The sequence below is a fragment of the Halichoerus grypus genome, chromosome 1 (assembly GCF_964656455.1).
Source record: "Halichoerus grypus chromosome 1, mHalGry1.hap1.1, whole genome shotgun sequence".
Classification (NCBI taxonomy): domain Eukaryota; kingdom Metazoa; phylum Chordata; class Mammalia; order Carnivora; family Phocidae; genus Halichoerus; species Halichoerus grypus.
In genome coordinates this window covers 92689497-92713863 of record NC_135712.1, presented here as the reverse complement: position 1 = coordinate 92713863, position 24367 = coordinate 92689497, and the positions used below count along the sequence as shown (strand labels likewise).

At 42.4% G+C, this 24367-nt stretch overlaps 1 protein-coding gene across 5 annotated transcripts in view; it reads right to left on the bottom strand.

Moving 5' to 3' along the window:
* The window catches only part of TNIK (TRAF2 and NCK interacting kinase), a 382741-nt gene that overhangs the window by 6718 nt on the left and 351656 nt on the right, over positions 1–24367 (bottom strand). For all 5 annotated transcript variants that reach the window (XM_078069267.1, XM_078069253.1, XM_078069254.1 and 2 more), the window contains 8 exons: positions 19351–19480; positions 13626–13790; positions 12050–12161; positions 10918–11088; positions 9077–9220; positions 6647–6781; positions 2997–3097; positions 646–795 (listed from right to left, as the gene is read on the bottom strand). In XM_078069267.1, coding sequence (XP_077925393.1) covers positions 646–795; positions 2997–3097; positions 6647–6781; positions 9077–9220; positions 10918–11088; positions 12050–12161; positions 13626–13790; positions 19351–19480 — 1108 coding nt within the window. The remainder of the gene's footprint in view (positions 1–645; positions 796–2996; positions 3098–6646; positions 6782–9076; positions 9221–10917; positions 11089–12049; positions 12162–13625; positions 13791–19350; positions 19481–24367) is intronic.

The following is a 24367-nucleotide window of genomic DNA, read 5'->3' as shown; positions in this document are numbered from 1 at the left end:
ATAATGTTCATAGGACAATTTGCAGGGGCTTGTGCCAAGCACCTTAGAGGTATTACCTCATTTATTGCTGATGATAACCCTCTGGAATGGGTCCCTCTATCCCCATTTTACAGATGGGAAAGCTGAGGGTTCGAGAGACTGTCTAATGTGCTCATTGTTGCAAAATAAACACAGGCTAGAGCCAGGGTATGCCTCCAGTGTCTGATTCTACTACCCAACACTCCCCTCAAGTTGAAGAGAGCCACAAAGACAGCAAAAGGGGACCACAGACTTCCCAAGTCACATGAACCCATCTCCCTTCAAAACCTGAAAATAGGAAGTTGTCTATTGTACTCTTACTTAAAATACACAATTTATGCCCCGAAGGAAAAATATCATACACATTTTAATCTAAAGTCCAATAAGACAACATGTCTAGTAAGTGCCAAAGAATTGCTGTTATGGGTTACTCAGTTTTAAGCACTCATAAAAATCAGTTACAGTCACATGTTTTCTGTGTTAAAAGCATTGTCTATTTAGTGAAGTCTTTTAGCATTGATAGTCCATCTGCTGTACCGATTTGTAGAAATTAGCATGACTTGCACTAAAAATGTGCAAGAACAAATCCCTTTTCTACATAGGTTGTTGTAGAACTCAGGAACTTACATGAGATGGTATGTAGATATCATAAGAGTTTCCTGAATCAACATCAATTACATGAAAACCAGTGTGTGATCCAAAAATAACCTTCAATCTTTGACCTTCTTCTACCGTGAGATCAACAAGCAGTGGTTTGTGCTGGAGATCTGCAAAAGACTTTAAAAAACACCCCATGAGTGTCCACATCGTTCAAAGAGATAGTTATCTTAATCATTGTTTCTTTTAGCCACAGCCTGGTGGAAGTTAATGTCTGGCTTTCTCACAGTGAAAAGCCAGGAGATTTCTCTTACAGCTTTAGGTCTATTCGTATTCTGGCTCTAGGAGGAAGGGTCTAGCACCCATTTGTGGCCCTTTCTCTACCCCTTGTCCTCTAGGGCAGAGAAGAGGTTTACAGTGGTCAATTTCGACAGTGTTGTTATCCTTGAAGAACTTGGCATCCGGGTGCTGCTGTTCTTTCCTCTTTATTTCTGGCCTTTTCCCTCTGGAGAAGGCCCAGCCACCTCTCTGGCTCCTTCCCTTCCCATGGAACAGCCAGGCCCTTGCATGGCCATGACCCTTTCAGAGACAGCCTGGGGTGGGCAGCTGGACCAGCTCTGTGCTAAGTCTGTTCAGAATTAACAGGCACACTCTGGTTCTGATTTTCCTTCAGTGAGTGAGTGGGCATCAGATTGGCACCTTCTTTAAACGTACTGCTGAGATCTGAGACTTAGGTTTGGCAATAGAGAAGGGGGGAGGCTGGAACATCACAAAACTCATGGCTTACGTTGGGTAGTTCAGCTTAAGTAGGAAGGAAAAAGAGAGCTCTAGCCAAGTTTACCAAGGTTCCATGTGTTTCAATCCAGAGCCCAAGCCCCAACTAGCTGCCAGGCATTCCTCTGTTTTCTTTTGCCATTATTTCAGCACAGTCTACTTTTATTGGGCCTTGACATGTGGGAGAGAATTTGCGAAACCACAAGTTACTCAGCTATAATGTCACTGCCACGCAATAGAGCCCTCTTTTTTCAGCTTTTGCTAACGGAGTCTCATGGTAGGGGAAGCTCCCGTCCTTCCTGTTCAGTCCTGGCTTTCACACTGCCCTCCTGCCAGGCTGGGCGTGGTCGACTGAACACAGCATTTTGCACCCTCTCATGCATTTTGACTGGTAAACTGATGGCGGTAACTTCCGAACCAGAATCAGAACGGGACCTTGACTGAAAAACTTTTGTGGACCTAGATTTTGGCACAACGGCAGCACCGCTTTAGCTTTTAGGTGTCACCCCTTAAGTGTTATTACTAGCCTAATACATTCCAAAACTTTCTCTCCATAAAAGTGGGGTTACGGAGGAAGAGCATTTCCACTGATGTATCTATCTTCCTGAGCACATCACAAATGAGCTCCTTGCACTAAGGGAACAAGACAGCCTCAAAGAGTGCCTCATAGTGTTCCCAAGGCAGCTTCTGCCCTCACATGGCATAAGTGGCCAGAAAGAATACATAAAGATCAAGGGAAGAGGAAAGTCACAAGGATGGGGAGAAAACATGAGAGCCAATCTGCTATGAAGAAAAGGAGAGACACAGGCAGAGAGAGACAGGGGACAGAAAAGAAATTCATGTGGGCTCTGGATAGTCTGCAGCTCTGGAAACATCCAAGTGCCTGCACGTACTGGTCCTTCTGGCATTTGGGAGTCAACTTTCACGAGCTGGGTTCTACCATATTAGCATATCCTCATCCCACTCCTGCTGAGTGTCATGAGTGACCAATCCAACCATGGTGGGTACAGGCTCAGATAAGGTCAAAAATGAAAAAGCAGAATGCAGAGAAACTAAGCCATTTCCTTGTGGAACTACATTCAGTATTCATTTCAGAGAAGTCCAATAACATTGGGGATATATGTGCATTATGCGAGTTGTAGGGACTTTACCCCAAAAGGCTTATAAGGATGACAGGATTTGGAGACATGGTTCATCCTTGAGATTTGGACCTGCTGTTGGTCTGCCTTTTTGAGATGACATATCAGAGATTACCCTAATTAAGTGCCTTTATAATGACTCACATTGCCTAATATCACAATTAGTGCTTTGCCCAGTAGCCATCCCACACTAAAGGCTCCTAGGAGACAATTATTTTTAGACCTGATATGGAGGAGGGTTCAGCCCAATTTTTTCCCCATTCACTCATCCCCCGACCCCCAGTAAATTTTATAGCATGTACTAGTGCTTAGTCTTTGCTTTTGGAATAATAAGCTTAAGAGCTCCTATACTTTTAAAGAGAGTTTATTATATATAGTAGAATTGGTCCTAGTCGACGCGCTTGTTAACTGGTGCGAACCTAAAATTAAAAAAAAATCCCTTTTTTAGGTAATCGTGTGCTCGCTTACCTTAAATGCCATGAACTTATGATACGGTTTAGGAGCCCAAGCATATATCTCCACAGCATTCTTTAAGGCAATCACTAGGAATTTAATCCTTTCATATTTAACTGTAATAGACAAATTATAAATTAAAAAAGTATACCAACTTATTCAGGTTTTTGCATATGTAAATACACATTATGTTCTTGGTGGGAGATTTGCTCATAGATACAGACTGAACTTTCTTTAAAGCACTCGGTCTGCAGAATACTTGGGGCCTTTACTTTATACTGAAGGCTCTTTTCTCCATCTGAAGGCTTAGGATTCTCTTTAATCACTAGGTCTAGATGTGAATTATTCATTTTAATAAGAACCTGCATAGTCACCTTCACGTTCCCCTCCCTGGCTTTTACAGTCACCCACATGCTAGGAGCTGAGAGCTGGTACGGCCCAAATGGTAGAAAAATTAGCAAATGGGTAGAGATGTAAAGGTGGCCATTTGCTTATTATCCAAATTTGAATTCCAATTACTAGGGATTTAAAAGTGGTTAGTGCCTTAATGAAAAAGGCCCTAGAGAGATCCCTCTCTCCATACACTGCATGAAGTTGTAGCAAAAAAAACTGCTGTGTATGAACCAGGAAGCAGGCCCACAGCAGACACCGAGTCTGCCAGCACCCTGACCTTGGTCTTCCCAGCCTCCAGCACTGTGAGAAGTGCCTGTTGTGCATGGTATTCTGCTATAGCAACCTGACCAGGCTAAGACAGCGCGCGTGGCAGTCATTTCCTTTGTAGAATATTTGAATGAACAGAATACTCATGTCCTAAAGAAACTGGACAGCCCGCGGCAATGAACCAAATTCTTGCTCCCTGGGCTCTTTTTCTTTAGTGTGCCCCTGCTGTTTACATATTCTGTCTTTAATATACTTTCAACTACTTCCTTGGTTATTTACTTCCATATTTCTAAATAACATGCTTATAATGTTATTTCTTGATTTTTTTCTGTTGGAGGTATTATCTATTGACTTGAGAGTATGGGAAGGATTTAGTCTCTTAGAACCATCTCCTCTCTCTAGTTCTCTCTCTCACACACACATGTTTCTTCCTCCCCCACACCACTAACACAGTTATAGTTCAAATTTTTGGTTAAATCAAGATCCCATGTTGAAATGATTATGGTTCACAGCTGAGGCTTATAGCACGCCACAATTACATTTTCTTTCTTGTCTTTCGTCTTTTTTCTCCCCACTTCCTTCTTTTCCGTACATCTGTCTCTAAGCACATGGACTTTCTGCTAGTACTGTAAATGCCTTCAATGTGGTCAAATGTGGCAGGTAATCTATTCGTGACATTTTATTTTCCTTGAAGGCACCCCTCTTAGAACACTCCCTTGTCCCACTCTACTTGGACCGATTTCTCTCTAGGCCTATGGCAGAGTTGTCACCCACATTTCCTTCACCATCATTCTGGGTATTTTCTTCACTTTTTACCTGGATTCCTAGGTTTATGCCTTTATTTTGGTGGAATACATCGGCCAGTAGTTTCCTGAGAAACAGTGTATGGAACATAAATGTTGTGAGACCCTGCACATCTGAAAAATGTCTTCATGCTGCATTCAAAGTTGACTGATGGTTTAATGGCGTGATGTTTAATTTTATGTGTCAACCTGACCGGGCCACAAGGTGCCCAGATATTTGGTCACACATTGTTCTGGGTGTGTCTGTGAGGGCTTTTCTGGATTATATTAATATTTGAGTGGGTACACTGAGGAAAGCAGAATGCCCTCTCAGTATGGATGGGCCTCATCCAGTTGATTATAGACCTGAATAGAATAAAAAGATTGAGTAAGAAGACCCACCTCCTGCCTGACTGTTGAGCTGGGAAACTGGTCTTTTCCAGACTTCAGATTGGGTCTGAGAGACTGGCTCTCCTGGGTCTCCAGCTTGCCAATTACAGATCTTGGGCCTCCATAATTATGTGAGGCTACTTCTATAATAAACCTCTTTATATAGAGAGAGTATATTTACACACTCATTTATTTATGCCTCTTACACACACACACACACACACACACGTATGTATGTGTGTATCCTATTAGTTCTGTTTCTCTGGAGAACCCTGGTTAATACAGATGGGTTATAAAATACCAGTTGAAGGCTTTGTTCCATCATCTTCTAAGTTCTAGTATTGCTGCTAAATCTCAAGCCACCTAATATATAAACTATTTGTTTATTTATTTAATTATAATCTGGAAGCTTTAAGGACCTCCTCATTTCCTGGGTACTGAAATGTTATGTTAATGTACCTTCCTGTGAGTCTTTTTTTTCATTCACTATACTGGGTATTCACAGTGAGTCCTTTTAATTTGAGATTTTAAGTTCTTAGTTCTAGAAATTTTCTTATATTACTTCTTTGATACTTTCCTCCCTTTCCAATTCTTATTTTCTTTTTTCCCATACTCATGTTACTTAGATTTTGAAGCACTTGGACTGATCCTTTTGCCTTCTTAACTTTTGTCTCCTTTTCTTTTCCTTTCCTTTTCTTCTTGTCCTACTTTCTAGGAGATGCCTCATCTTTATCTTCCGATACATCTACTACACTTTTTATCCTTGCCAATATATTCAAATTTCTAAGAATTTTTTCTTGCTCTCTGAATGGCCTCCCCTGACCCTTCTCCAACTGTTTTTCATAATGGTCCCTATTCTTCTCTTCTGGAAATAGTTTTTCTAATCTCTCTGAAGTTATTACAGTTTCTTTTTAATTTTCTTCCACTCCTCATTATCTTTGTTTCCTTTAAAGTTCTTTCTTTCTAAGTTTCCTTCCCATTAGTGGATGTCCCCACATCCGCTACAAGTGTGGCTTCAGGTTTAGATGGTTAGATAGCGAGCTTCCCATGGCCCTTCAAATATTAGTACCTGGACATCTTTTCTTTCTGGCTATTTCATTTCTCCAAAGACAAATCTTTCAATCTCTTGCTTGGGTACATAAGTATGGCTGCCAACATTCTAGGAGCTAAACAGGGGAAGTAGGGTATGTGTGTGTGTGCGCGTGTGCGTGTGTGTGTGTGTGTCTGTCTATCCTGGCGATTCCATATTCCCATAATTCAGATTGTGCCAACTTTTCATCCTTTGTTGCAGTGGGGGAGAACTTGCTGCTCATCACCCTTCGAATAATCCTTCTGTTTTCAGTTCCACTGTATATCTCCATCTCAGGGGCTTCAGACCCTGGGCCTTTCTGGGTTCTGTAAGTGGTTGGATTGATTTTGATGACTTTCCTCACTACAGACATAGAATTCAGCATTTCCTGCTCATCTATTAGTTATGCGTCATCCAGCTATTCTTGTTCAATTCTGTTGACATCTCTTGTTTGCTGGTTTCTCTTCTTCTGGTCCCTTTGTCCTTGTGGGTTTATGGCATTTTTATTCCTTCACTGTCATTTTAATGGGTATTTGGGAGGGAGTGGATATAAATGTTCAAACTGGAGCATAGGACTTTAGTCGGAATGCACTCTTAGAACTTCATCAATCTGACTTTTTGGAAACAATGCAAGTATACCTAAAGTTCTAACAACATCTTAAACTGGTAACAAATACATCATCAATACCTAACAGAAAAAAATGGAATGAAACTTAAACTGAATAATTAGGATTGAGTAAACAATTCCATGTCTTGACACTTACCAACTTTGTAATGTATGCAGCCTTCCAAGTCCCCAACTGTGATCCAGCCTTGTTTCTTTTCTACTTCTGGGTCATTGTGTAGTATTCTGTTTCTTAACCATGAAAGATAGTAAACTCGTAGTTTGTTCTTCTTTCCTGTTGAAATAAAAGAGCTCTAATTTCAAGCCCCTGTGACAACCTTTTCTCTCAGTCCTTCCCCAACTCTGTTTTATTTTATTCACTTATTTTTACTTTATTTCCAATTGTGTAGGTGTGTGAAGGCACAATAACCAGTGTCCCCAGCAACATCAAAGTGTTGTCTATGCCAACAGCTCCAAGTGTTCTGGACAGATCACCATTTTATAATTTGTCTTTACCTTCAGGTAGTTTCTTATTTGAGCAAGCTGCTCTTACTCTCTCTTCTCAATGCAAAGGGCAGTGTCAAGACCTAATTCTGTAAGGAATAGTTGGTCAGAGTTCCAGAACATTCTAGATCGAATCACATGAAGGAGTGTTGATAACTGGACATTTTAACATGCTTTTATGTGGCTGTCTTCCCCTCACCTTCTAACCTAACAGCATATGTCAATGGGAGCCTCTTATTCACCTCCTCGATTACTTTGAAGATGACAGGTGTGAGTAGTTTTCCTTTATCTGACTAACAAAAAAGAATTATAAGGAGACAAGAGAAACGATTTTAATGAAGGCAACCCGGGCTCAGCAGAAAACCCTGGACACATCTATGATTCTGAGATCACTGAAAGAAATACCAAACAACAATAGTAGAGGAAAAGATGTTTACTTGGGAAAAACCAAAGATGTGCACTTGGGAAAAAACAAAGTTCCCTTTGGTAAAGCACTTCTGGAATAGGAATTCAATGATAAGAAAACATCTTAAAAATATTGAGGAGGACACAGGAGCAAAATTTAATATACTCTGTGAGATTATCTGCGTACCAGATAAGAAAACGTTCCTTGGGGTGGCTCTTCTTTTTTTGGAGGGGAGTGGGATGGGGTGGGGAGGTGGCTATTCCTAAGTGATCATTTAGGCCTGTGGGTTATACTTCCTGGGTACTTATTTTCCCTTGACTTCTCTTAGGCAGCAAAGGATGTTTTATATTTTACAGATGTGATATATATAAGAAGAAGAAAATTCACTGAAGCATCGCACACTGGATTTGACAGGATGGTGAGTTCATAAATTAAGGGAGTCACTGCACAGCTGTGATTCCTTTTTGTAGTCCAAGGCCCAGAATGGATCCCAAGAGCTAGGATGGGCAGAAAGGCCAGTGCTTGCTCCTTTCTATGCCAATGCAGATCTGAGGGCAGTTGCTCCTATTTCCTTCTTCTTTCCCCATCTATACTTCATGGTAAGAGGAGATGGTTACTTTTTTAAGAATGGGAACGTGTCACTCACAACATAATGAAGGCTGAATGTGAATTTTCTGGCATCATTTCCACTTTCGGTAGGTGAGTGGCAGATGTACGTTTTAAATTTGATTTGGTAGTACCGCAGTCAGGCAAGCAATTGACAAGAAAAAAAAAAAAAGACTACACCAAATTAAGCTCAAATGATGATACAAGAAGAATTTACTCGGCTAACTCTTTTTGGGGAGAATAAAAAGAGATGAAACTCTGAGCATTCAGAGTTGATCCCTGGGTCCTACTCCCAGGGATTCTGACCCACAGGTCTGGGGTGCATCCTGGGTTCTTCCCATCATGGTTCTAATGTTTCATACTGGGTGGGATGGGAAGGCAGGGGAAAAGAGGGGATATTGTTTATTAAACTCCTTCAAACATCATTAGAAAGCAAAGAACTTTCAATAAACACAGACTCTTTCAGGTTACATTGATAACTTGTCAGTAATAAGGCCTTCACTTCTGTGTCCATATTTTTTTAAAGTTCTTTTTTTGGGAAGCAGAAAGCTGCAGGGCGTAGCTGTAATGACTCCCACATCCCAATCTCTTTGCAGACTCAGCCGCCCAACGGGCCAGCTGCACTTGCTGAAACATCAATGGAGTATAAGCTAGAACAGTTCGTGAGAGAAAAGAGACCAGAGAAGTTTCTGCTTACAAAATTCTCCACTCTGCGAAGCCTACGTTTTGATAGTCTCCACCCAGGAGTAGGCAGGAGCAATGACTAGAGCTCAGACTTCAAAAGCTCCTTGCTGAGTCCTGGCAGCGGTTAAAGGCCTATAAACATAGAGCCTCTGTGGTACGTCTGCCTGATTCAGAGATCATACAGAGGTGAGAGGTTTCCCTTCGGAGGTCAGCATCTCCAGAGTTACAAACGAGGGGTGACCTCACTCTGGCTATCCTGCTATAATTTACTGTGTCACTGTTAGCCAGGGAAGGCAGAGCTTGCTGTTTTTTCAGCACTGAGGTGATAGCCTTTCCCACCTGTGCAGACCTGGGGGTCTCGGTCATCCCGGTAACATACTGGTAACCTACCTGATATAGTCACCAGGACATTCAGTCCCTCTAGCACGTCCATCTGCTGAAATCGCCTCCGGTTGATCAGATTATAGACTTTGCCTTGCCCACTTCGGTCCAAAAGCATCAGGCCATTTTCCGTTCCCACCAGGAGGTTTACACCTGCAAATTTAAGGAGCACCCCAAGACTGACTTTTTATATGCTTCACCTTTCTGCATCTGGGGTCCCTGTGAAACCTAAGAAACCGTGCCTTGCTAATATAAACTAATGGGCAAGTAGGTACTACGGTAGGGAGTGAAGAGGTCGAGGCTCTGCCACAGTAATTAAATCACTGTCCCTCTGGTAATAAGATTAGTTTTCTTTTATAAAGTGGTAGCAGCATTCATTACATCTGGCCATGTACTACCTAGTGTAGAGTCCTTCTCACGAGAAGCCTTGGGCACAGCTGTGACACCAGCACAATTAGCCTTTATTCCTTTCCTATAACACCCACCCCTTTCCTGGCTCTCTCTCTAAATCCCACCTCGAGGCATGCCCAAAGTTCATCCCCGCCCCTGTTCATGCAGGGATTTCTAGCCTACCCACCTTCAACATACAGCAGAGGGCCCCATTTTCACACCCCACTGGAAGAAAAGCCTTTCCTCCTTCTCACACCAAAGCTTACATGTGTCTCATACCCTCAAGGCTCTGCTGTCTGTCAGGGAAATGACAAGCCAGTGCAAGCGAAGGTGTTAGGAGCCTGAGAATTGCAGGGCTATAAGGCACCACTCAGATATCTAAATCTGGTCCAGCCCATCTCCCGTGCACTAATCCCTATTACAAAAGCTCTAGCAGGTAAGTGGTCTTGTCTGGATAGCTGCCATCCTAAAAATTCATGCAAATTAACTCCCACCTGCCCTGCAACACACACACACTCACACACATACATGCACACATGCTGAGGGTCCACTGTGGGGGACTATATTCATGAACAGGTAACTCTCTAACTTCTCTTGCTTTTGTACATCTATTTTTTGAGTAACATAAATGTCTATTCTTTTGTCCATAAATTATTCCATATTAAACATGGCCATCTTGTCTCCCGTCTCTTCTCCAGAGGACACAGCCTTACTCTTTCCATCGTATCTCCCATGAAATGGTTCCCAGCCTTCATCTACTTCTACGAACATCTCAAATGCTTTTGCCCTTATAAAACTGTGGTGCCTCAAACTAGGCCTAGTATTTTAGATGGATACAGATGGGCCACGTCCTTCCTTAATCGGTATGTGACATTTGCAGTAACACAGACCAGGACTTTGATAGAATCTCACCCAACCTAAACTGAGCTTGACGTCAGCTAAAACCTGTGCATCATTTTCATAGGAACTGCAGGTTGCTGTTTGAACTAAAAAGGAAAGTTCATCATCTGTTGTCCTTTTCAAGGTTTTTCTTGCTACTACTGGCCTTTGACAATTCACTCAAAGATGCTAGGCTGGCTTTCCAGCTGTGAAATGGGGGTGATGCCCTTCCTCCCCTTGCAGGATATTGTATAGGTCACGGAGGCAGAGTGTGGGGCACATCACATGGTGCTGGGCACATGGTGGGTGTGTGGTAAGTGGTAGCTTGTTCTCTTACTGACTTTATAGCCCATCACTATTATGTGACGAGGTCATTCTGAATCTGATCTTGTTATCCTGGGCGTTAGGTTATCACGTCTTGCTACATGTAAAACTGCCCTTGATCCCTCCTGAGGCCAAGACAGTCCTGCGTGGGGACTCTGACACCCATGATTCAACTACTGCTCTCCAGATGGTAAGCTCCACAGGTTTTTAAGGTTTGAGGGTTGATTTCTTAGTAAGTGGTAAAAAGCAGCACTTACCCCAGAGAGCTGCACAAAGTATTTCCGAGTTGAATCGCTTCTTATATTTTCTGATTTCTGGTGTGTCGCTATGAGGTCGAATGTTGGTTGGGTTTACGTTTACCACTGAAATCTTTCTTGCTTCATTGAACTTGGCCTGTTCTTGCCTAAGAAGTTCGCTAGTAAACAGAGCTTTGAGAAAAAGAATCGGAGAAGTCACTGGCATCTTAAAAAATAAGCAATGGAGATACGGTGAAGGCACTTCAGAACACTATAATTTCTCTTTGTTTAGTGGGAATTATAGAAAAGGCAGAGAAACTCTGCAGCTATGCATATTTTATACATTTTTTAAAAGTAGAATACAGTATAAGTCATTCACAGAAGCACTATTTTATCCATTAGTAAAACAGACTTATGGATATGACTTGGGTAGTTTAGAGAATAGATACTCATCTCACAAAATTGAACACACCATCTCCTATATCATACACAGCAAGATTTACTTTTTAAAATTCCATATCATCAGCTGAAAAACTGGCCTAAGCCTCCCCTGATGATTAGTGAGTTGCGTAAGTCCAGAAAGCATGACTCTCCTCTAAATCAGCCAGACCCGGGCGGTAGGAAGCACACACCTAGAACCCAACACAACTCGACACGCACTTATTAAGTGTCTACTGCGTGCACAGCATTGTACCCAGAAATTGCTTTTGAGAAGTATGTGGTAAGTTTGGAGGTCTCTGAGGAACAGCTTTTCCCAGGGCCCCTGGATACTTCTGGGTTCCTACCAGAAGCAAAATAGAAGAGATGAAAAAAAAAATGGAGAGAAAGAAATTATTTTAGAAATCCTACAATAATAATAATAATAATAAAAACAAAAACAAAACAAAACAAAACAAAACACAACTTCCCTTTAAGGCAGGGCCTAAGCAGAAAATGACTTAACTACTAGACCAATAAACACTGGGTGTTGTATGAAAACAATGAATCATGGATCACTGCATCGAAAACGGGTGATGTATTGTATGGTGACTAACATAACATAATTAAATAAAATTAAAAAAAAAACTACTGGACCAGTAATTAATTTCTTTATCAGGTCTTATCAGAAAGGAAAACCAAGCTGTTACTAAAACATCCAAGCCTTCTTGCTTACCTGCAGCTGATGATTCTTCATCTTCTTCATCTTCATCAGTGGGAGACGTCTGGTATACTCTGGGGTCCACAAAGGGGGTGAAGGAGGCCTTCGTGCTGCTCCCCATGCCGTACTAATTGATATGCAAGACGATTAAGAAAAGCAGATAAATAAATACTACAGGAATGAACAATGCCAGGAATACTTTGCTCGGGCTTTAAAATGATAACAGATTCTTTCATCTGTTTAGCTGTTCACACTCTAACCCCCGAGTCCAAGTATGTGCCTCTCTCTCCAACTTCTCCCGGTCTCGGTTGGTTACTCACCATGGGGCCTTTGCTAGGGCCCCATTAATTGTCAGACTGTAAGAGTTGCAGTGAGCAAATTACATTTTGGACCATATGGTAAGATGACTGTGATGACAGAGCTCATCTCTCCCTTGAAGTAAAGACAACCTCATATTGACCACATGGTCTGAAGAAAAGCTGACCCAACTGCTAATAAACTAAGTCAGCGTGTCCACATGGCAGCATTTCATCCCGAACATACAGTCAAGCTCCACTTGGAGCTTTCACGTACATTCTCTCCTTTGATCTTTGGAAGAAGTCTGTGAAGGAGGTGGGACAGGTACTAATATTCCCACTTAGAGCTGGAGCAGAAGCAGAATTTGAACCAGAGTCCAATCCCATGGGCTTCTTTTTGGTACCGTGAGAGGTGTTCAGGCAGAGAAAACCTGCCCGCACCGCATGAAGCCACGAGAGGAAATGCTGCACCTTCCAGTACACCTCTGTGTTCTTTCCCTTGGGCTAAACAAAGCTCATCTGCGCAGTAAGTGTAGAATCCAAGGGGTGTATCATGAAAAGTGTGTGGACAGCACCAAAAACACCAGTGCGTATGCTTCCTCATTAGCTTCAAGGCCTATGTGTGACTCACAGGACTATTCATGAAACATGACCAAGCACCACGAACTCATCCACCGGTCAAGTCTGGATGACCACACCTACGAGCACTGCCTAGCAGACTGGATTTATTCAGGCTGTTTCCGGGGACTGTTTCTATACAGGAAAGATAATATCTCAGTTCTCCCTTTCCCATTCAATTTGGAGTTTAGGAAGAGGAATGCTTAGAGAACCTATCTATTGATTTTTATCTTTCATTTAACAAATAATTTCAACCTCATTTTAGGTCCAACTTAGTTTGACTAAATTGATGTAAACATGAACCTCAACTTGGCCTTGGGGTCTCTATAAGCTGAAGTTTCTAGCACTGGCCTGGGAGATAGGAAATCCCAGTTCTACAGAGATCTGTCACAAACCAGTTGTATGCCTTGGGTAAGTCCCTTAACCTCTCTGAGCCTCAATATTCTCATCTGTAAAAACAGGTTTTCGGCCAGACGGTATCTGAGAACATTTACCGCTGTGCTTCTATGATTTTCCTCCATTTAAGTATTTGCATAAGTAGTTATATAGTAGAAACCAACCAAACACATTTTGGGGAGCTTAGCAAAGCCTCATTCCTGAAGCCGGCTCCCCACCTCGCCCCCCCTACCCCCCATGGGGTGAGAACAGAGCTGTGGAGGCTGTTGCCCAGCACCTACTTCAGTCCCGGATTCCATCTCCTGGGAATGGGTGGAGACGCGCCCCAGGCCCTCAGTTGGTGTCCCGGCGGGGGAACGGCTCTGCTGCACCAGGTCTGGGAGATTGATGTGGCCAGCAAAGCCATTGCTGTCACTGTGGCCAGATCGCTTCTTCTCTCCAGACGTCTGGGGTGGGGCACAACACATGGGGAGCATTAGACAGAGATTAGAGAGGGGGGGCAAAGGCCATGGAGCGATGTCACCCCTCATACAGCATAGGCACAGTGGTCTCCAAATGGACCCGCCGGGGTGTGTGGGAAGATAACCTTCACATTTCTATTTTACTAAGAAAATAAAGAAGAAGTTAAACTTTGTTACTATTTAGCATATGGACTGACCATGGGGCCTTTTGCTTCTGCCTTCAGGGCCACACAGGATGTGGGGGTTCCCTGGGGGAAGACAGGAATGCCACACGCAGGTGGAGGGGCTGAGCACCCAAGGTCTGCATTTGCATGGTCCCCTTCTGCCATATTTGTGTGTGTGCCTGTGAGCACACCAGTTAACTGGACTTGCAGATTATATGACCAGGTCACAAGACACAAATCCACAAGACACACACACATGACCTAAAATATTGCTGAAACGAAGAGGTTGGGATGAGATAAAGCTAAGAATCCATGTACCATGTAGCCCAAGAAAATGCAGAGATGATATCAACCAGACTCACAGGGCTCTTTGTCAGTCGTGAGGTCAAAACAATGATTAATGAGTCAGATCTGATAGGAGTTACAAAAGAAAATGTACTGAAATAATCTACAGATTATTTGAAACTACGGGTTTATGTCCGTTATTAATATTGAAACTCTCATAAGCAATTATGGTGTCGTGTAGTAAAAAATGGAAGTCATCATGACTAGCAAAGCATTTGAAATATTGTTTATGGTATCCCTTTTTAATGTCCTCTCAAGGTATTTTATAATATACATATAATATGTGAAGTAGGACACATGCATGATTTGTAAATAAATACACTCTAATTATGGGGCACCTGGGTGGCTCAGTCGGTTAGGCGTCTGACTCATGATTTTGGCTCAGGTCATGATCTCATGTGAGATCGAGCTCCACGTCGTGCTTAAGATTCTCTCTCTCTCCCTCTCCCTCTGCCCCTCCCCAACTTCTATGTGCATGCTCTTTCTCTCTCTTAAAAAATAATACATTGTAATTATGTGGCGTGCTCTAAAATTTTTACTGTTAGGGTTGTATGACCTAACAAGTTTGGAAACCACTGCCCTGGAGAGTAAAGCCTCCTCCCAAAAAACCCCAGGGAAGAAATACAGGGCTAAAAGACAACTCTGCTTCCTAAAAGCCAGTGCCCACCCTGTAGGCCTGGCTAGTACTGTGCTTCCTGACTTAACATTTATGCGACCAACTCACTGAGGTTTCTTAGAGCAGACCTAAGTAAACGAGTCCTTCTTTGCCTTTGCTTTCATTCATTCACTCACCTAACATTTCTGAGTGCCTACTGAGTGTGACACGTTTTGCTGAACATGGAGGAATGAGCCAGGATCAGGGCAGGCAGAAGCACTCCTCGCCTTCTTTGGGGCTGGCTGGCATGGGCTCACACTGGCCTGACTTCCCCCTTCCAGAGCCTGTCCTGGTCTTGCAAGGACCACTTGGTACCTGCTTCCGGCTAAAAGTGAAAGGAGGCACTTTTTGGGGGGAGATGAAACAGATCCCCAAGTTCCTGAAGGGGTTCATGTAATGGGTGTTGCCAGGGAGCTTGAGAAATAACTGGAAAGTGGAAGCATGCTCTGTTTTTTCGCAGCATGCTCCTGGCCTGCAGGCTGCCCTGGTGAGGGGTATTTTCTGGATTCATTCTGTCCTGGTGCTCATCCGGGTACTAGTGCCGGTTCTCAGAGCTGAACACTTTGTCTTCTAAATGATATTTATGGGGTTCAGTCCTGATTCATCCCACTGTCTCCAATTTTATGTGTACTGGACAGCTTTTCCTTCCTTCCTTCTAATTTCTGTTCAAATACTGAAAGGCTTTTTAACATTTCCCCCCAGTCTCCTAGTAGCATAAATCACACATAGTGTCTCTTTAGAGTTTCACGGGTTCTCTATTCTATCCCTAGCATTCTACCTCAAGCCAAGAACAGCTTATCAAAGAAAGACCTGAAGAGGCTAACAAGGGGAAAAGGCCCAGACAGTGAGAAGCCTGAAGGAATCCAGTGGTGACCCCCGAATCTCCCCACTCTGAGTCATCAGCTTTTGTCCCTTCGGCCAGCTCCTTAGAGTTAAATACCTTCTGTGCGCCAGGCACTCAGCTGGGAACGCAGAGATAAATGAACAGCCCTGCCCCCTAGGACCTTCTTGCAGAGCCCAACCATTTCTATAGTCTCTCCACCCTCACCATTCCCATGGGGCTGGGCACTAAGCTATTACGACTAACAATATGTATCTGGGACCACGCCAAACGCTTTAGGTATGGTATTCCACGCAGTCCTTAAGATAACACCGTAGGTTAGCTTTCATTATCCTCATTTTACGGATGGAAAAACTGCAGTGCAAAGAAGTGCAAGCAGCTGACTTGCTCCAAGCGACACATGTTCTAAGTGCTGCAATCGGGGGCTGCCTGGTAGCAGAGCCCAGGTGCTTTGGGTGCTGCCATACGAGGTGTCTCTGCTCTCGGCCATAGCTGATCGGACCTGGAGTGGACACCTGAATGATGCAGGATCAAATTCCCTTTTGCATTTAATGTTGGGGCCGAGAGACACTGGTCAGTTTCTGCTGGGCAGCTGAACTGGGTGGGAGGTGGCGCCTGTCTTGCAATTGGGGGGCGGGAAGAAGTGAGAGCTCATGCATGCAGAGGGAGAGAAAGCGGGCCTGTGGAGTAGAAAGAACAAAGGAGCAATTGGAGGAAAGAGAAATGAGGGAGAGGAGAGACAAGGCATCGAGGAAAGCAGAGATGAGGGTAAGGAGAGACAGGCAGTGAGAGAGCCAAAGATAGGCACAGGAAAGCTGCCTGGGTTCCTGATCCTTTTTAGTTTCTGGTTCCAGCCCTGCACAGAGTCCCAACTTACTCTTTGCCTTTGGATTCCTTGTATGAAATACCTCTGAATTTTTATGCCTCTATCTCTGATACCAACCCCACCTTTTCTCCCCACTGTAAGCTGTTTTAAGTGGACTCTTTTTCCTATTATTTCCTATTATCAGCTGGTCAGTAAGAAAGATGCTATGGACAGAGGCCCATGGAGTCCCACGAGGGACTTCAGGGAGAAAGGGAAGGCTGAGCCAGACCCACAGGGATCTGCTGGGTGAGGAGTGGGCAGCAGGGGCAGTGGGGAAGGGAGAATGGCTCTTCCAGCAGATGGGTCCCTATGGACGAAGTGGGAGATGACAGCTGGTGTGGTGGGTTCTAGAACTAGAGTAGGGCAAGGTCCTACAGGGCCATAGGATAGGGAGAGAGAAAACCACAGGGCCTGGGTGTGCACTAAATTTGTGCATCTTGGCAAGACTGTGGGTAGTACAGCCAGTATCCTCTGGAACCATCTTGTCCACTTAAGTGAGAATGCTGACATAAGTGAGTTCTCCTTGATGTCCATCTTGGGGAACTGAACGATAGCACCCTATAAGCTAAGTTCTATTATGAGTTTTTCTTTTCCTACTCTTTTGTCAGGGACATACTTTTATTTGCATTCAACTTTTTAATACCTGTACTTTTAATGGATTCCAACTCAAGGTTTGTTATTTTAAAAGCTCACATTTGGGAAAGGTGGAATTTTAGAAACTGAGAGACAAAAAAGATTTTGGGCCCTCAATAGATCAAATTCATATAAGACACTGGTGAGTGCTGTTTTCAAAGTGATTGGCTGTGGTCATAAAATCCTGGAGTGCTTTAAATAACATGGAGCCATTTGGATATGTCTGGCAACTGAATTGAAAATGTGCCTCCTGATAATCTTATTCAAGGTATTGACTCTGTCATAAAGACTCAAGCAAATTTTCAACTGCGTTAGAAATCAGAGTCCTTTTATTTGGAGTCAGAGAGTAACTCACTCCGGAACATTTTCCCTCAAGTCTTCCAAGTAGCAAGTTACAGTGATAGCAGCCGTCCACACTTGCAATGGAATTATCCACACACCACATTGGGAGATTTATACACCAGCACTATGCAATGTCAACTGCTGCAGCCGAGTCCATTTCTTATTTCAGGCTTACATGATAGGACTCTTTAAAGCCTACTTCAAAGATTCAGCAAGGCCATATAATGAAATTCTCGCAAGTTGCTTTGGGAACTACTCTTCCAGTTACAGCCCTACTGCCAATTATTATTTCAAAGGCCTTATTCATCTCAAAACTATAGTTCCTTTCTTTCTTGGGAGAGCAAAGCCTGCTATTACGGTTTCCCAAACTCTCCTGGCTGAGGAATGACAGATGATATACATTGTTTTCAGAGGCAAGAGTGGGGAGTGATAACGAGTCAAAGAAGAACTCCGTTCTCTGGTGACAGTGAGATAAAATAAAATAGAGTTGACCCTTGAACAACATGGGGGCGAGAGGCACTGACCCCCGGGGCAGTTGAAAGTCCGAATAGAACTTTTGACTTCCCAAAAGCTTAACTCCTATAGTAGCCCACTGTTGACCGGAGGCCTTATCAATAACATGAACAGGTTATTAACACATATTCTGGATATGTATTATACACTGTATTTTTATAATAAAGTCAGCTAGAGAAAAGAAAATGTTATTAAGAAAATCATAAGGACAAGAAAATACACTTACAGTATTAGACTGTATTGAAAAAAAAATCCACATGTAAGTGGATCCACACAGTTCATACTCGTGTTGTTCCGGAGTCAACTGTGTTTACATTAACTGAATGCTTGCATGTATTAACTCACTGAATCCTCCCAGTCATCTTTCTACTATTATTTATGAAATTTTATAGATGATAACACGGACCCAAGGGGACATCAAGTCATTTTTTGCCCGATGTTACCAGCCATTACTTTCCTTCCAGGCAAAGACTTCGTGGCAAACTTGCAGGATGATGATGAAGTGAAAAAGAAGAGAAGACAAATTCTGATTTGTCAAGGCCCTTCCGGTTGGCACAGGCCCAGTGAGGACGCGCTGCCTGTGGGAGGACATGCCCCACCCCCACCGCAATTGAAATGATGTGCCTGAGTTTAAAAAAACAAAATCATACAAAGTGCCAAGGTACATTTCTAAGTAGATCTGCATATTTCTTTGTTCTTTCATCAACATAGCTTAACAGCCTTTTTAATGTTGACCTAATTAGATAAGATGAAATCACCCTTTCTTGGAACTTCTAAGAATTTTCTACATAAAATCCACAAGGATAAAGCCATGGCGGGAGTAGGCATAACAAGGCCTCGGATGCTGCTGAGCGAGACCATTCATTTCTGTTTTCCTGCTGTAGGAAACATCTGGATTTGCCAGTTTTATATCCTCAAGCTCAAATTCTCTATTCCGATTTGCATAGCTCCTACTGAAGAATCTGGACTAATGTAATTAAGTCACACTGCAGAAGCTTAGAAGGATACAGGAAAGGAGGCGGTGGACAATTAAAATCACTCAGCCATTGAGAAGCATGGGTCCCCCCTGCCCCTGGCCCCCATTCACAAGGCTTAAACTACACGCCGTAAGCATTCTCCGTGAAAGCTCTAATATCGAAACCACTTAAGAAATGTACTTCCTCTGCACAGTTTTTATACCAGCTTACCTCTCTTATCATCAGGGTTCCTTCTCTTGAAATACTGCTGCTGAAAGTGTCCGTGTGAGAGGTCTCCAGCCCGTGCGTGCCGACCATTCCCACATTGTACTGCTCGGTGCTCCCGGGGGCTCCTGTGGGTCTGAGATGGGAAGGAAGGATATTAACAGCAATGTCTGTTTAGGGAATGCCCGTTTCTCGGTGTCCTGAACAGGTGTCCCACTCCCGCAGCATCCCCTCCCTGCCTGCTCTCCATACAGCAGCCCTAGCGAGCAAGCTTCAGACTCTCCAAGAACAAAACTGCCCGCCAGGCTCCACAGGGTTTCCAAGCCCTCCCTACTTCTTCTTCTACCAGCAGGCACCCTGACCTGCACTTTGCACATGCTGTTCCCTCTGCCTGGAAAACTGTCCCCCACCCTGGCTCTTGGCCGGTTGCCTCTCATCTTAATGATACTTAAGTATTGATATTTCATCTTAAATGATAACTTCCCTTGAGAAGGCGTCTCTCAGCACCTAGGTCTTATCCCACCAGCCCTACTTCTTTCTCTTCACCCTTTGTCTTATTCGTTGTCATCACAATTTGTGATTCTTTATCTTTTTGAGTCTCTTGTAACTTTTGCCTTCAGTCTCATTAGAACATATGCTTGTGAGGGCAGTCTTGTCTCTGCTCATCATTGTATACCCAGTGTAGAGCTGGGCACAGAGTGGGAAGGAGTGCAACGCACAATCATTTGATCAATGGGTTTTACATTATTTACGGAGAAGAAATATCAATTAAGGGCGTTCTGGCTTACTAGGACATCCATCAGCTAGGCTATTTACCAATATGCAGTATGTTTTAAAACCTCTTGTAATGACTCCACACCATGGTATATTTATTTTCAGTTTGTTTCTTATTCTTGTGTTTAAGATGTAATGGAGAAGGTAACAGGACCTTGACATATACCCTGAGAGCGGAGACTGATGTGAGAGCATGTGTCCTGGGGCACAGCCCATAGCATCAAGGAAAACTGAGAACCAGGTAGGTGACGTGGTTCGTCCATAGGATTTCAGTTTCCAATATGGTCCTCACTGATACCTTGTATTTATTTTATTTTTTTTAAAGATTTTATTTATTTATTTGAGAGAGAGAAGGAGAAGGAGAGCGTGGGCATGAGCAGGGGGAGGGGCAGAAGGAGAAGCAGACTCCTGGCTGAGCAGGGAAGCCTGGCGGGGGGAGGGGGCCTTGATCCCAGGACCCCAGGATCATGACCTGAGCCAAAGGCAGACGCTTAACCGACTGAGCCACCCAGGCGCCCGCAGCTACCTCTCTTTTAATGTGGGTTTATTAAAAATAAAAAAGGTATCAAGGGTTGTTTCTCTCATTAGGTATGTTAATTATATCTTTTACCATTTTGTTCTCTTAATTGTTTCTTATGTATTCAAAAAAATCTTTCTGGTCTCTTGGATTCGATCAAGTCCAAACATTTGATGAAATATTCAATTCAAGAAAGAAGAAACATGCCAGATTTCTGACATCTCTGGCACAGAGAAGACATATGTTAAGGATCCAAACAAAGAGGTGAGAAGATGCGAAGATGAGTCCAGACCAAAAAAATGCATAGCAAGATGCTTACTTCAAAACTACTAAACTGGAGCAGTGGATTGAATGAATCTAAATATCAGTTAGAACCGACGTGTTTGGGAAGAAATTCCAAAGAAGCAATTTCAATATTGCATTTGCAGAAAGGAGACATTAATAGTGTCCCAGAGACATGGAAAAAGAAATCGCTTCAATGAATGCCTGACATATTGCCAGATTGGTCAATCAGAATGGTTGTCAAAACTAGGATATCTTCACTCATTTATTTGAAAGTTTATCTTACCTTGTATGTATTTTTTTTTAAGCCGCCTTCAATTCTTGTTTGGGACAAGATGGTGTGATACAAATAGGTCAATAAATGAAGTATTTATAAAGAGCCAGAGCCTTCTAGGAAGGGGGTCACTTCCCTTGTTCACTCAGACATTCTTGGCCACTGTCAGAAGGCACCACCAGGCTGAGAAGTGTACAACTGAGTTCCCTTTTACCAATAGAGAGCTTCACGGGAGTTCAAAGGTCAAAGATATTTTGGCCCCACTTATGTTTTTTTTACCCTGATGATGTTTGATTCTATCCATTTTAATCAGAAATATGCCAATATGAGTGAAATTTTCATTAAAAAAGATATTTTCTAGAGCTAATTCCATTAGGACAACTCCTTGATCAATTTTCCATATGCCTCAGTTAAACTCTTTGCCAATTTATTTACTTTCATTATTATGTTACTAAAATTGTCATCATAGGATCCAATTCTTTTCTATGTAGATTTTATAACAAAGATTTAGTAAACCAATCAAAATTTTTATCCATATCATCTTTCAAAGGCTTCTGTGGTCACTACTTCTACCGAGTACAATTTGTCTGGATCAGTTCTAAAGGTGTCAATTTTATTTTATTTTTTATTTTTTTGAAGATTTTATTTATTTATTCGACAGAGAGAGAGACAGAGAGAGCAGGAACACAAGCAGGGAGAGTGGGAGAGGGAGAAACAGGCTTCCTGTGGAGCAGGGAGCCCGATGTGGGGCTCAATCCCAGGACCCTGGGATCATGACCTGAGCCGAAGGCAGACGTTTCACCGACTGAGCCACCCAGGCGCCCCTAAAGGTGTCAACTTTATTAAGAAGATTTGATTCACCTGTCCATTTTTAGTCAATAGCAAGTTTTATAGGGCATAGTGTCAGCCACTATCAGTTTGATCTCTTGCTGAATATTTTTACTGAGATTATTTTTTTCCTGGGTCCATTTTATACTTAAAATTTTATGAGTCAGAACTGCTCCATCTATGATAAATTTTTATGGTGAACAGTTTGGGCTGTTTTGAGTTTTTAAAAATATCATTTCTACTAGTAATATTCCTTATAGATTGAATAAAAGATAATAATCTGTATTTCTTCCTTGGTCAAATTTATCTAGAATGGTGAGCAATTTCTCTTAGTTTAAGGTTTTCCTGGTGTGTAGGATTGGTCTATTTTATTATGAACCTTTTATACATATTTGCTCATTCTGTGTACCCTGTATTAATTAACCACATCATTAATTTTTCTGGTACCAATAATAGCTTTTGACTATGGAAAATTCCTATAGATTTCTGTATGTTCCAAATCACCTCTCTATAGAATTCTTTTTTTTAATTTTTAAATTTTTAAGAAGTTTATTTATTTATTTAAGTAATCTCTACACCCAATGTGGGGCTCAAACTCACAACCCTGAGATCAAGAGTCGAATGTTCTTCCAACAGAGCCAGCCAAGTGCTCCCAGAATTCTTTTTAAAAGGCATGGTACCTTCCTTCAAATACTAAGGTTCACTGTTCAAACTGTTGCTCCCTATACTTGACTTCTAGCATCTCAAGGACGCTCCTTAAGTCATTTCTTAGCTCTCAAGTTCAATGACTGCTCTTTGATAGTTTGCGTATTTGGCCTCTTGTCTGTCTACTATTACTGACCCTTCCACTCCATCCTTTTCTATTCCCCTGACCATGTCACTCTTCTGCTTTCAACCTTCAGGAGCTCCCAATTAACCAGAGGATAAACCTGTGGCTTACAAGCCTTCTTTTATCTGGTCCTTGCCTATTTCTCTAGCTGATGTTTTCAACAAACCGTACCTTCCATTTTTAACTTGAACAACATGTGACTTCTAGTAGTTTCCTACACACATCATGCTACCAAAACCGTTGGGCAACTTTAGTCTATCTTCTCGTCCTGAATGATTCTTTCACACTCTCTGCTTCCCTCTGGGTAACTTCTCCTTTAAACTGCAGTCCAGGCACTCCCAAACCCCATCCCAGCCCCACTGGGGTGGTATAGGTGGCTCTCCACTCTGCTTCCACATTAGCCTCTGCACACCGCTAACCATGCACTCCATACACAGTCCTGCAATTGTCAGATCTCAGTATTGTTGGCATCTTCAGTGCCAACCACTGTCACAGGTAAGTGACATCCAATAAATGTTTCATAAGTCAACAAAGGCTTTGTTCAATAATTCTAGCAAACATTTCATTCAAGTTTATTGTCAAAAGACAGCTCTTTTATGAACTGATGAGCAATCAGCTATGAGAATTATTACCATGTTTAAAGTGTCCTGAATAACTAATGTTTTGTCTTTTTAAAATTTAAAAAGTAATTTCAGCATTGGATCACTTTTATATATGGGTTATGCCAAAATAATTTTCTTATAATTGTTATTACAGGATAATCAAAAATTGGTTCAGGTATGTCACTGAACTTCATAGTATGGAGAGTGAACTTTGATATATGCAAATAAAAATAAATCATTTAGGAGGTTGGTGGATCCCAGGAAAGAAGGCAGACTGGGAAAAGAGAATCTAACTGCATTACAAAGGTATTTAAAAAATCTCACAGAGTGGGGGATGGGGGAAAGGTTGACCTTTGTAACTCTGGAAATAAATGGAGTCCCATAAGACTAAAAGTAAAAGGAACTGCCTGTAAGCACTGCACTCTAACTGCTAAAGTTGTTTCCTATAGGCGTACAGGTTAAGCATTCTGATACTGCTATCCATGTGTACCAGAAGTGAACACTAAGCAAATGTTGGCAGGTTGTGAGAGCCTGGTTTCCTACTGTTGGAGTGGGAATTTCCAGGTAAGGAAGGGGAGGGGGCTAGAATGATCCATGTGTTAATGAATCAGAGTTGGAGATATCAGGATAAACTTTTATTTAATGTAATACAGATGGCTATAGGTAGAAACATTTATAGATATGGGTACATAATGGGTTAGTATACACATATATATTTCCTTGCTCTGTCAGCTGAGAGTGCCTAAAAGAAATGATACATCAGTAGCAATGAGCACACCTAGTGCCAAAATCTTGGTTCTGATATCATTCTTTAATAAAAGGAATCAAGGCTCCCAGGAGAAATGGCTGATTCCAGGACTAGAGCAAGAAATACGCAAGATAAGCCTGGAGCGCCTTATAGTGTCAGAAAGTAAGGA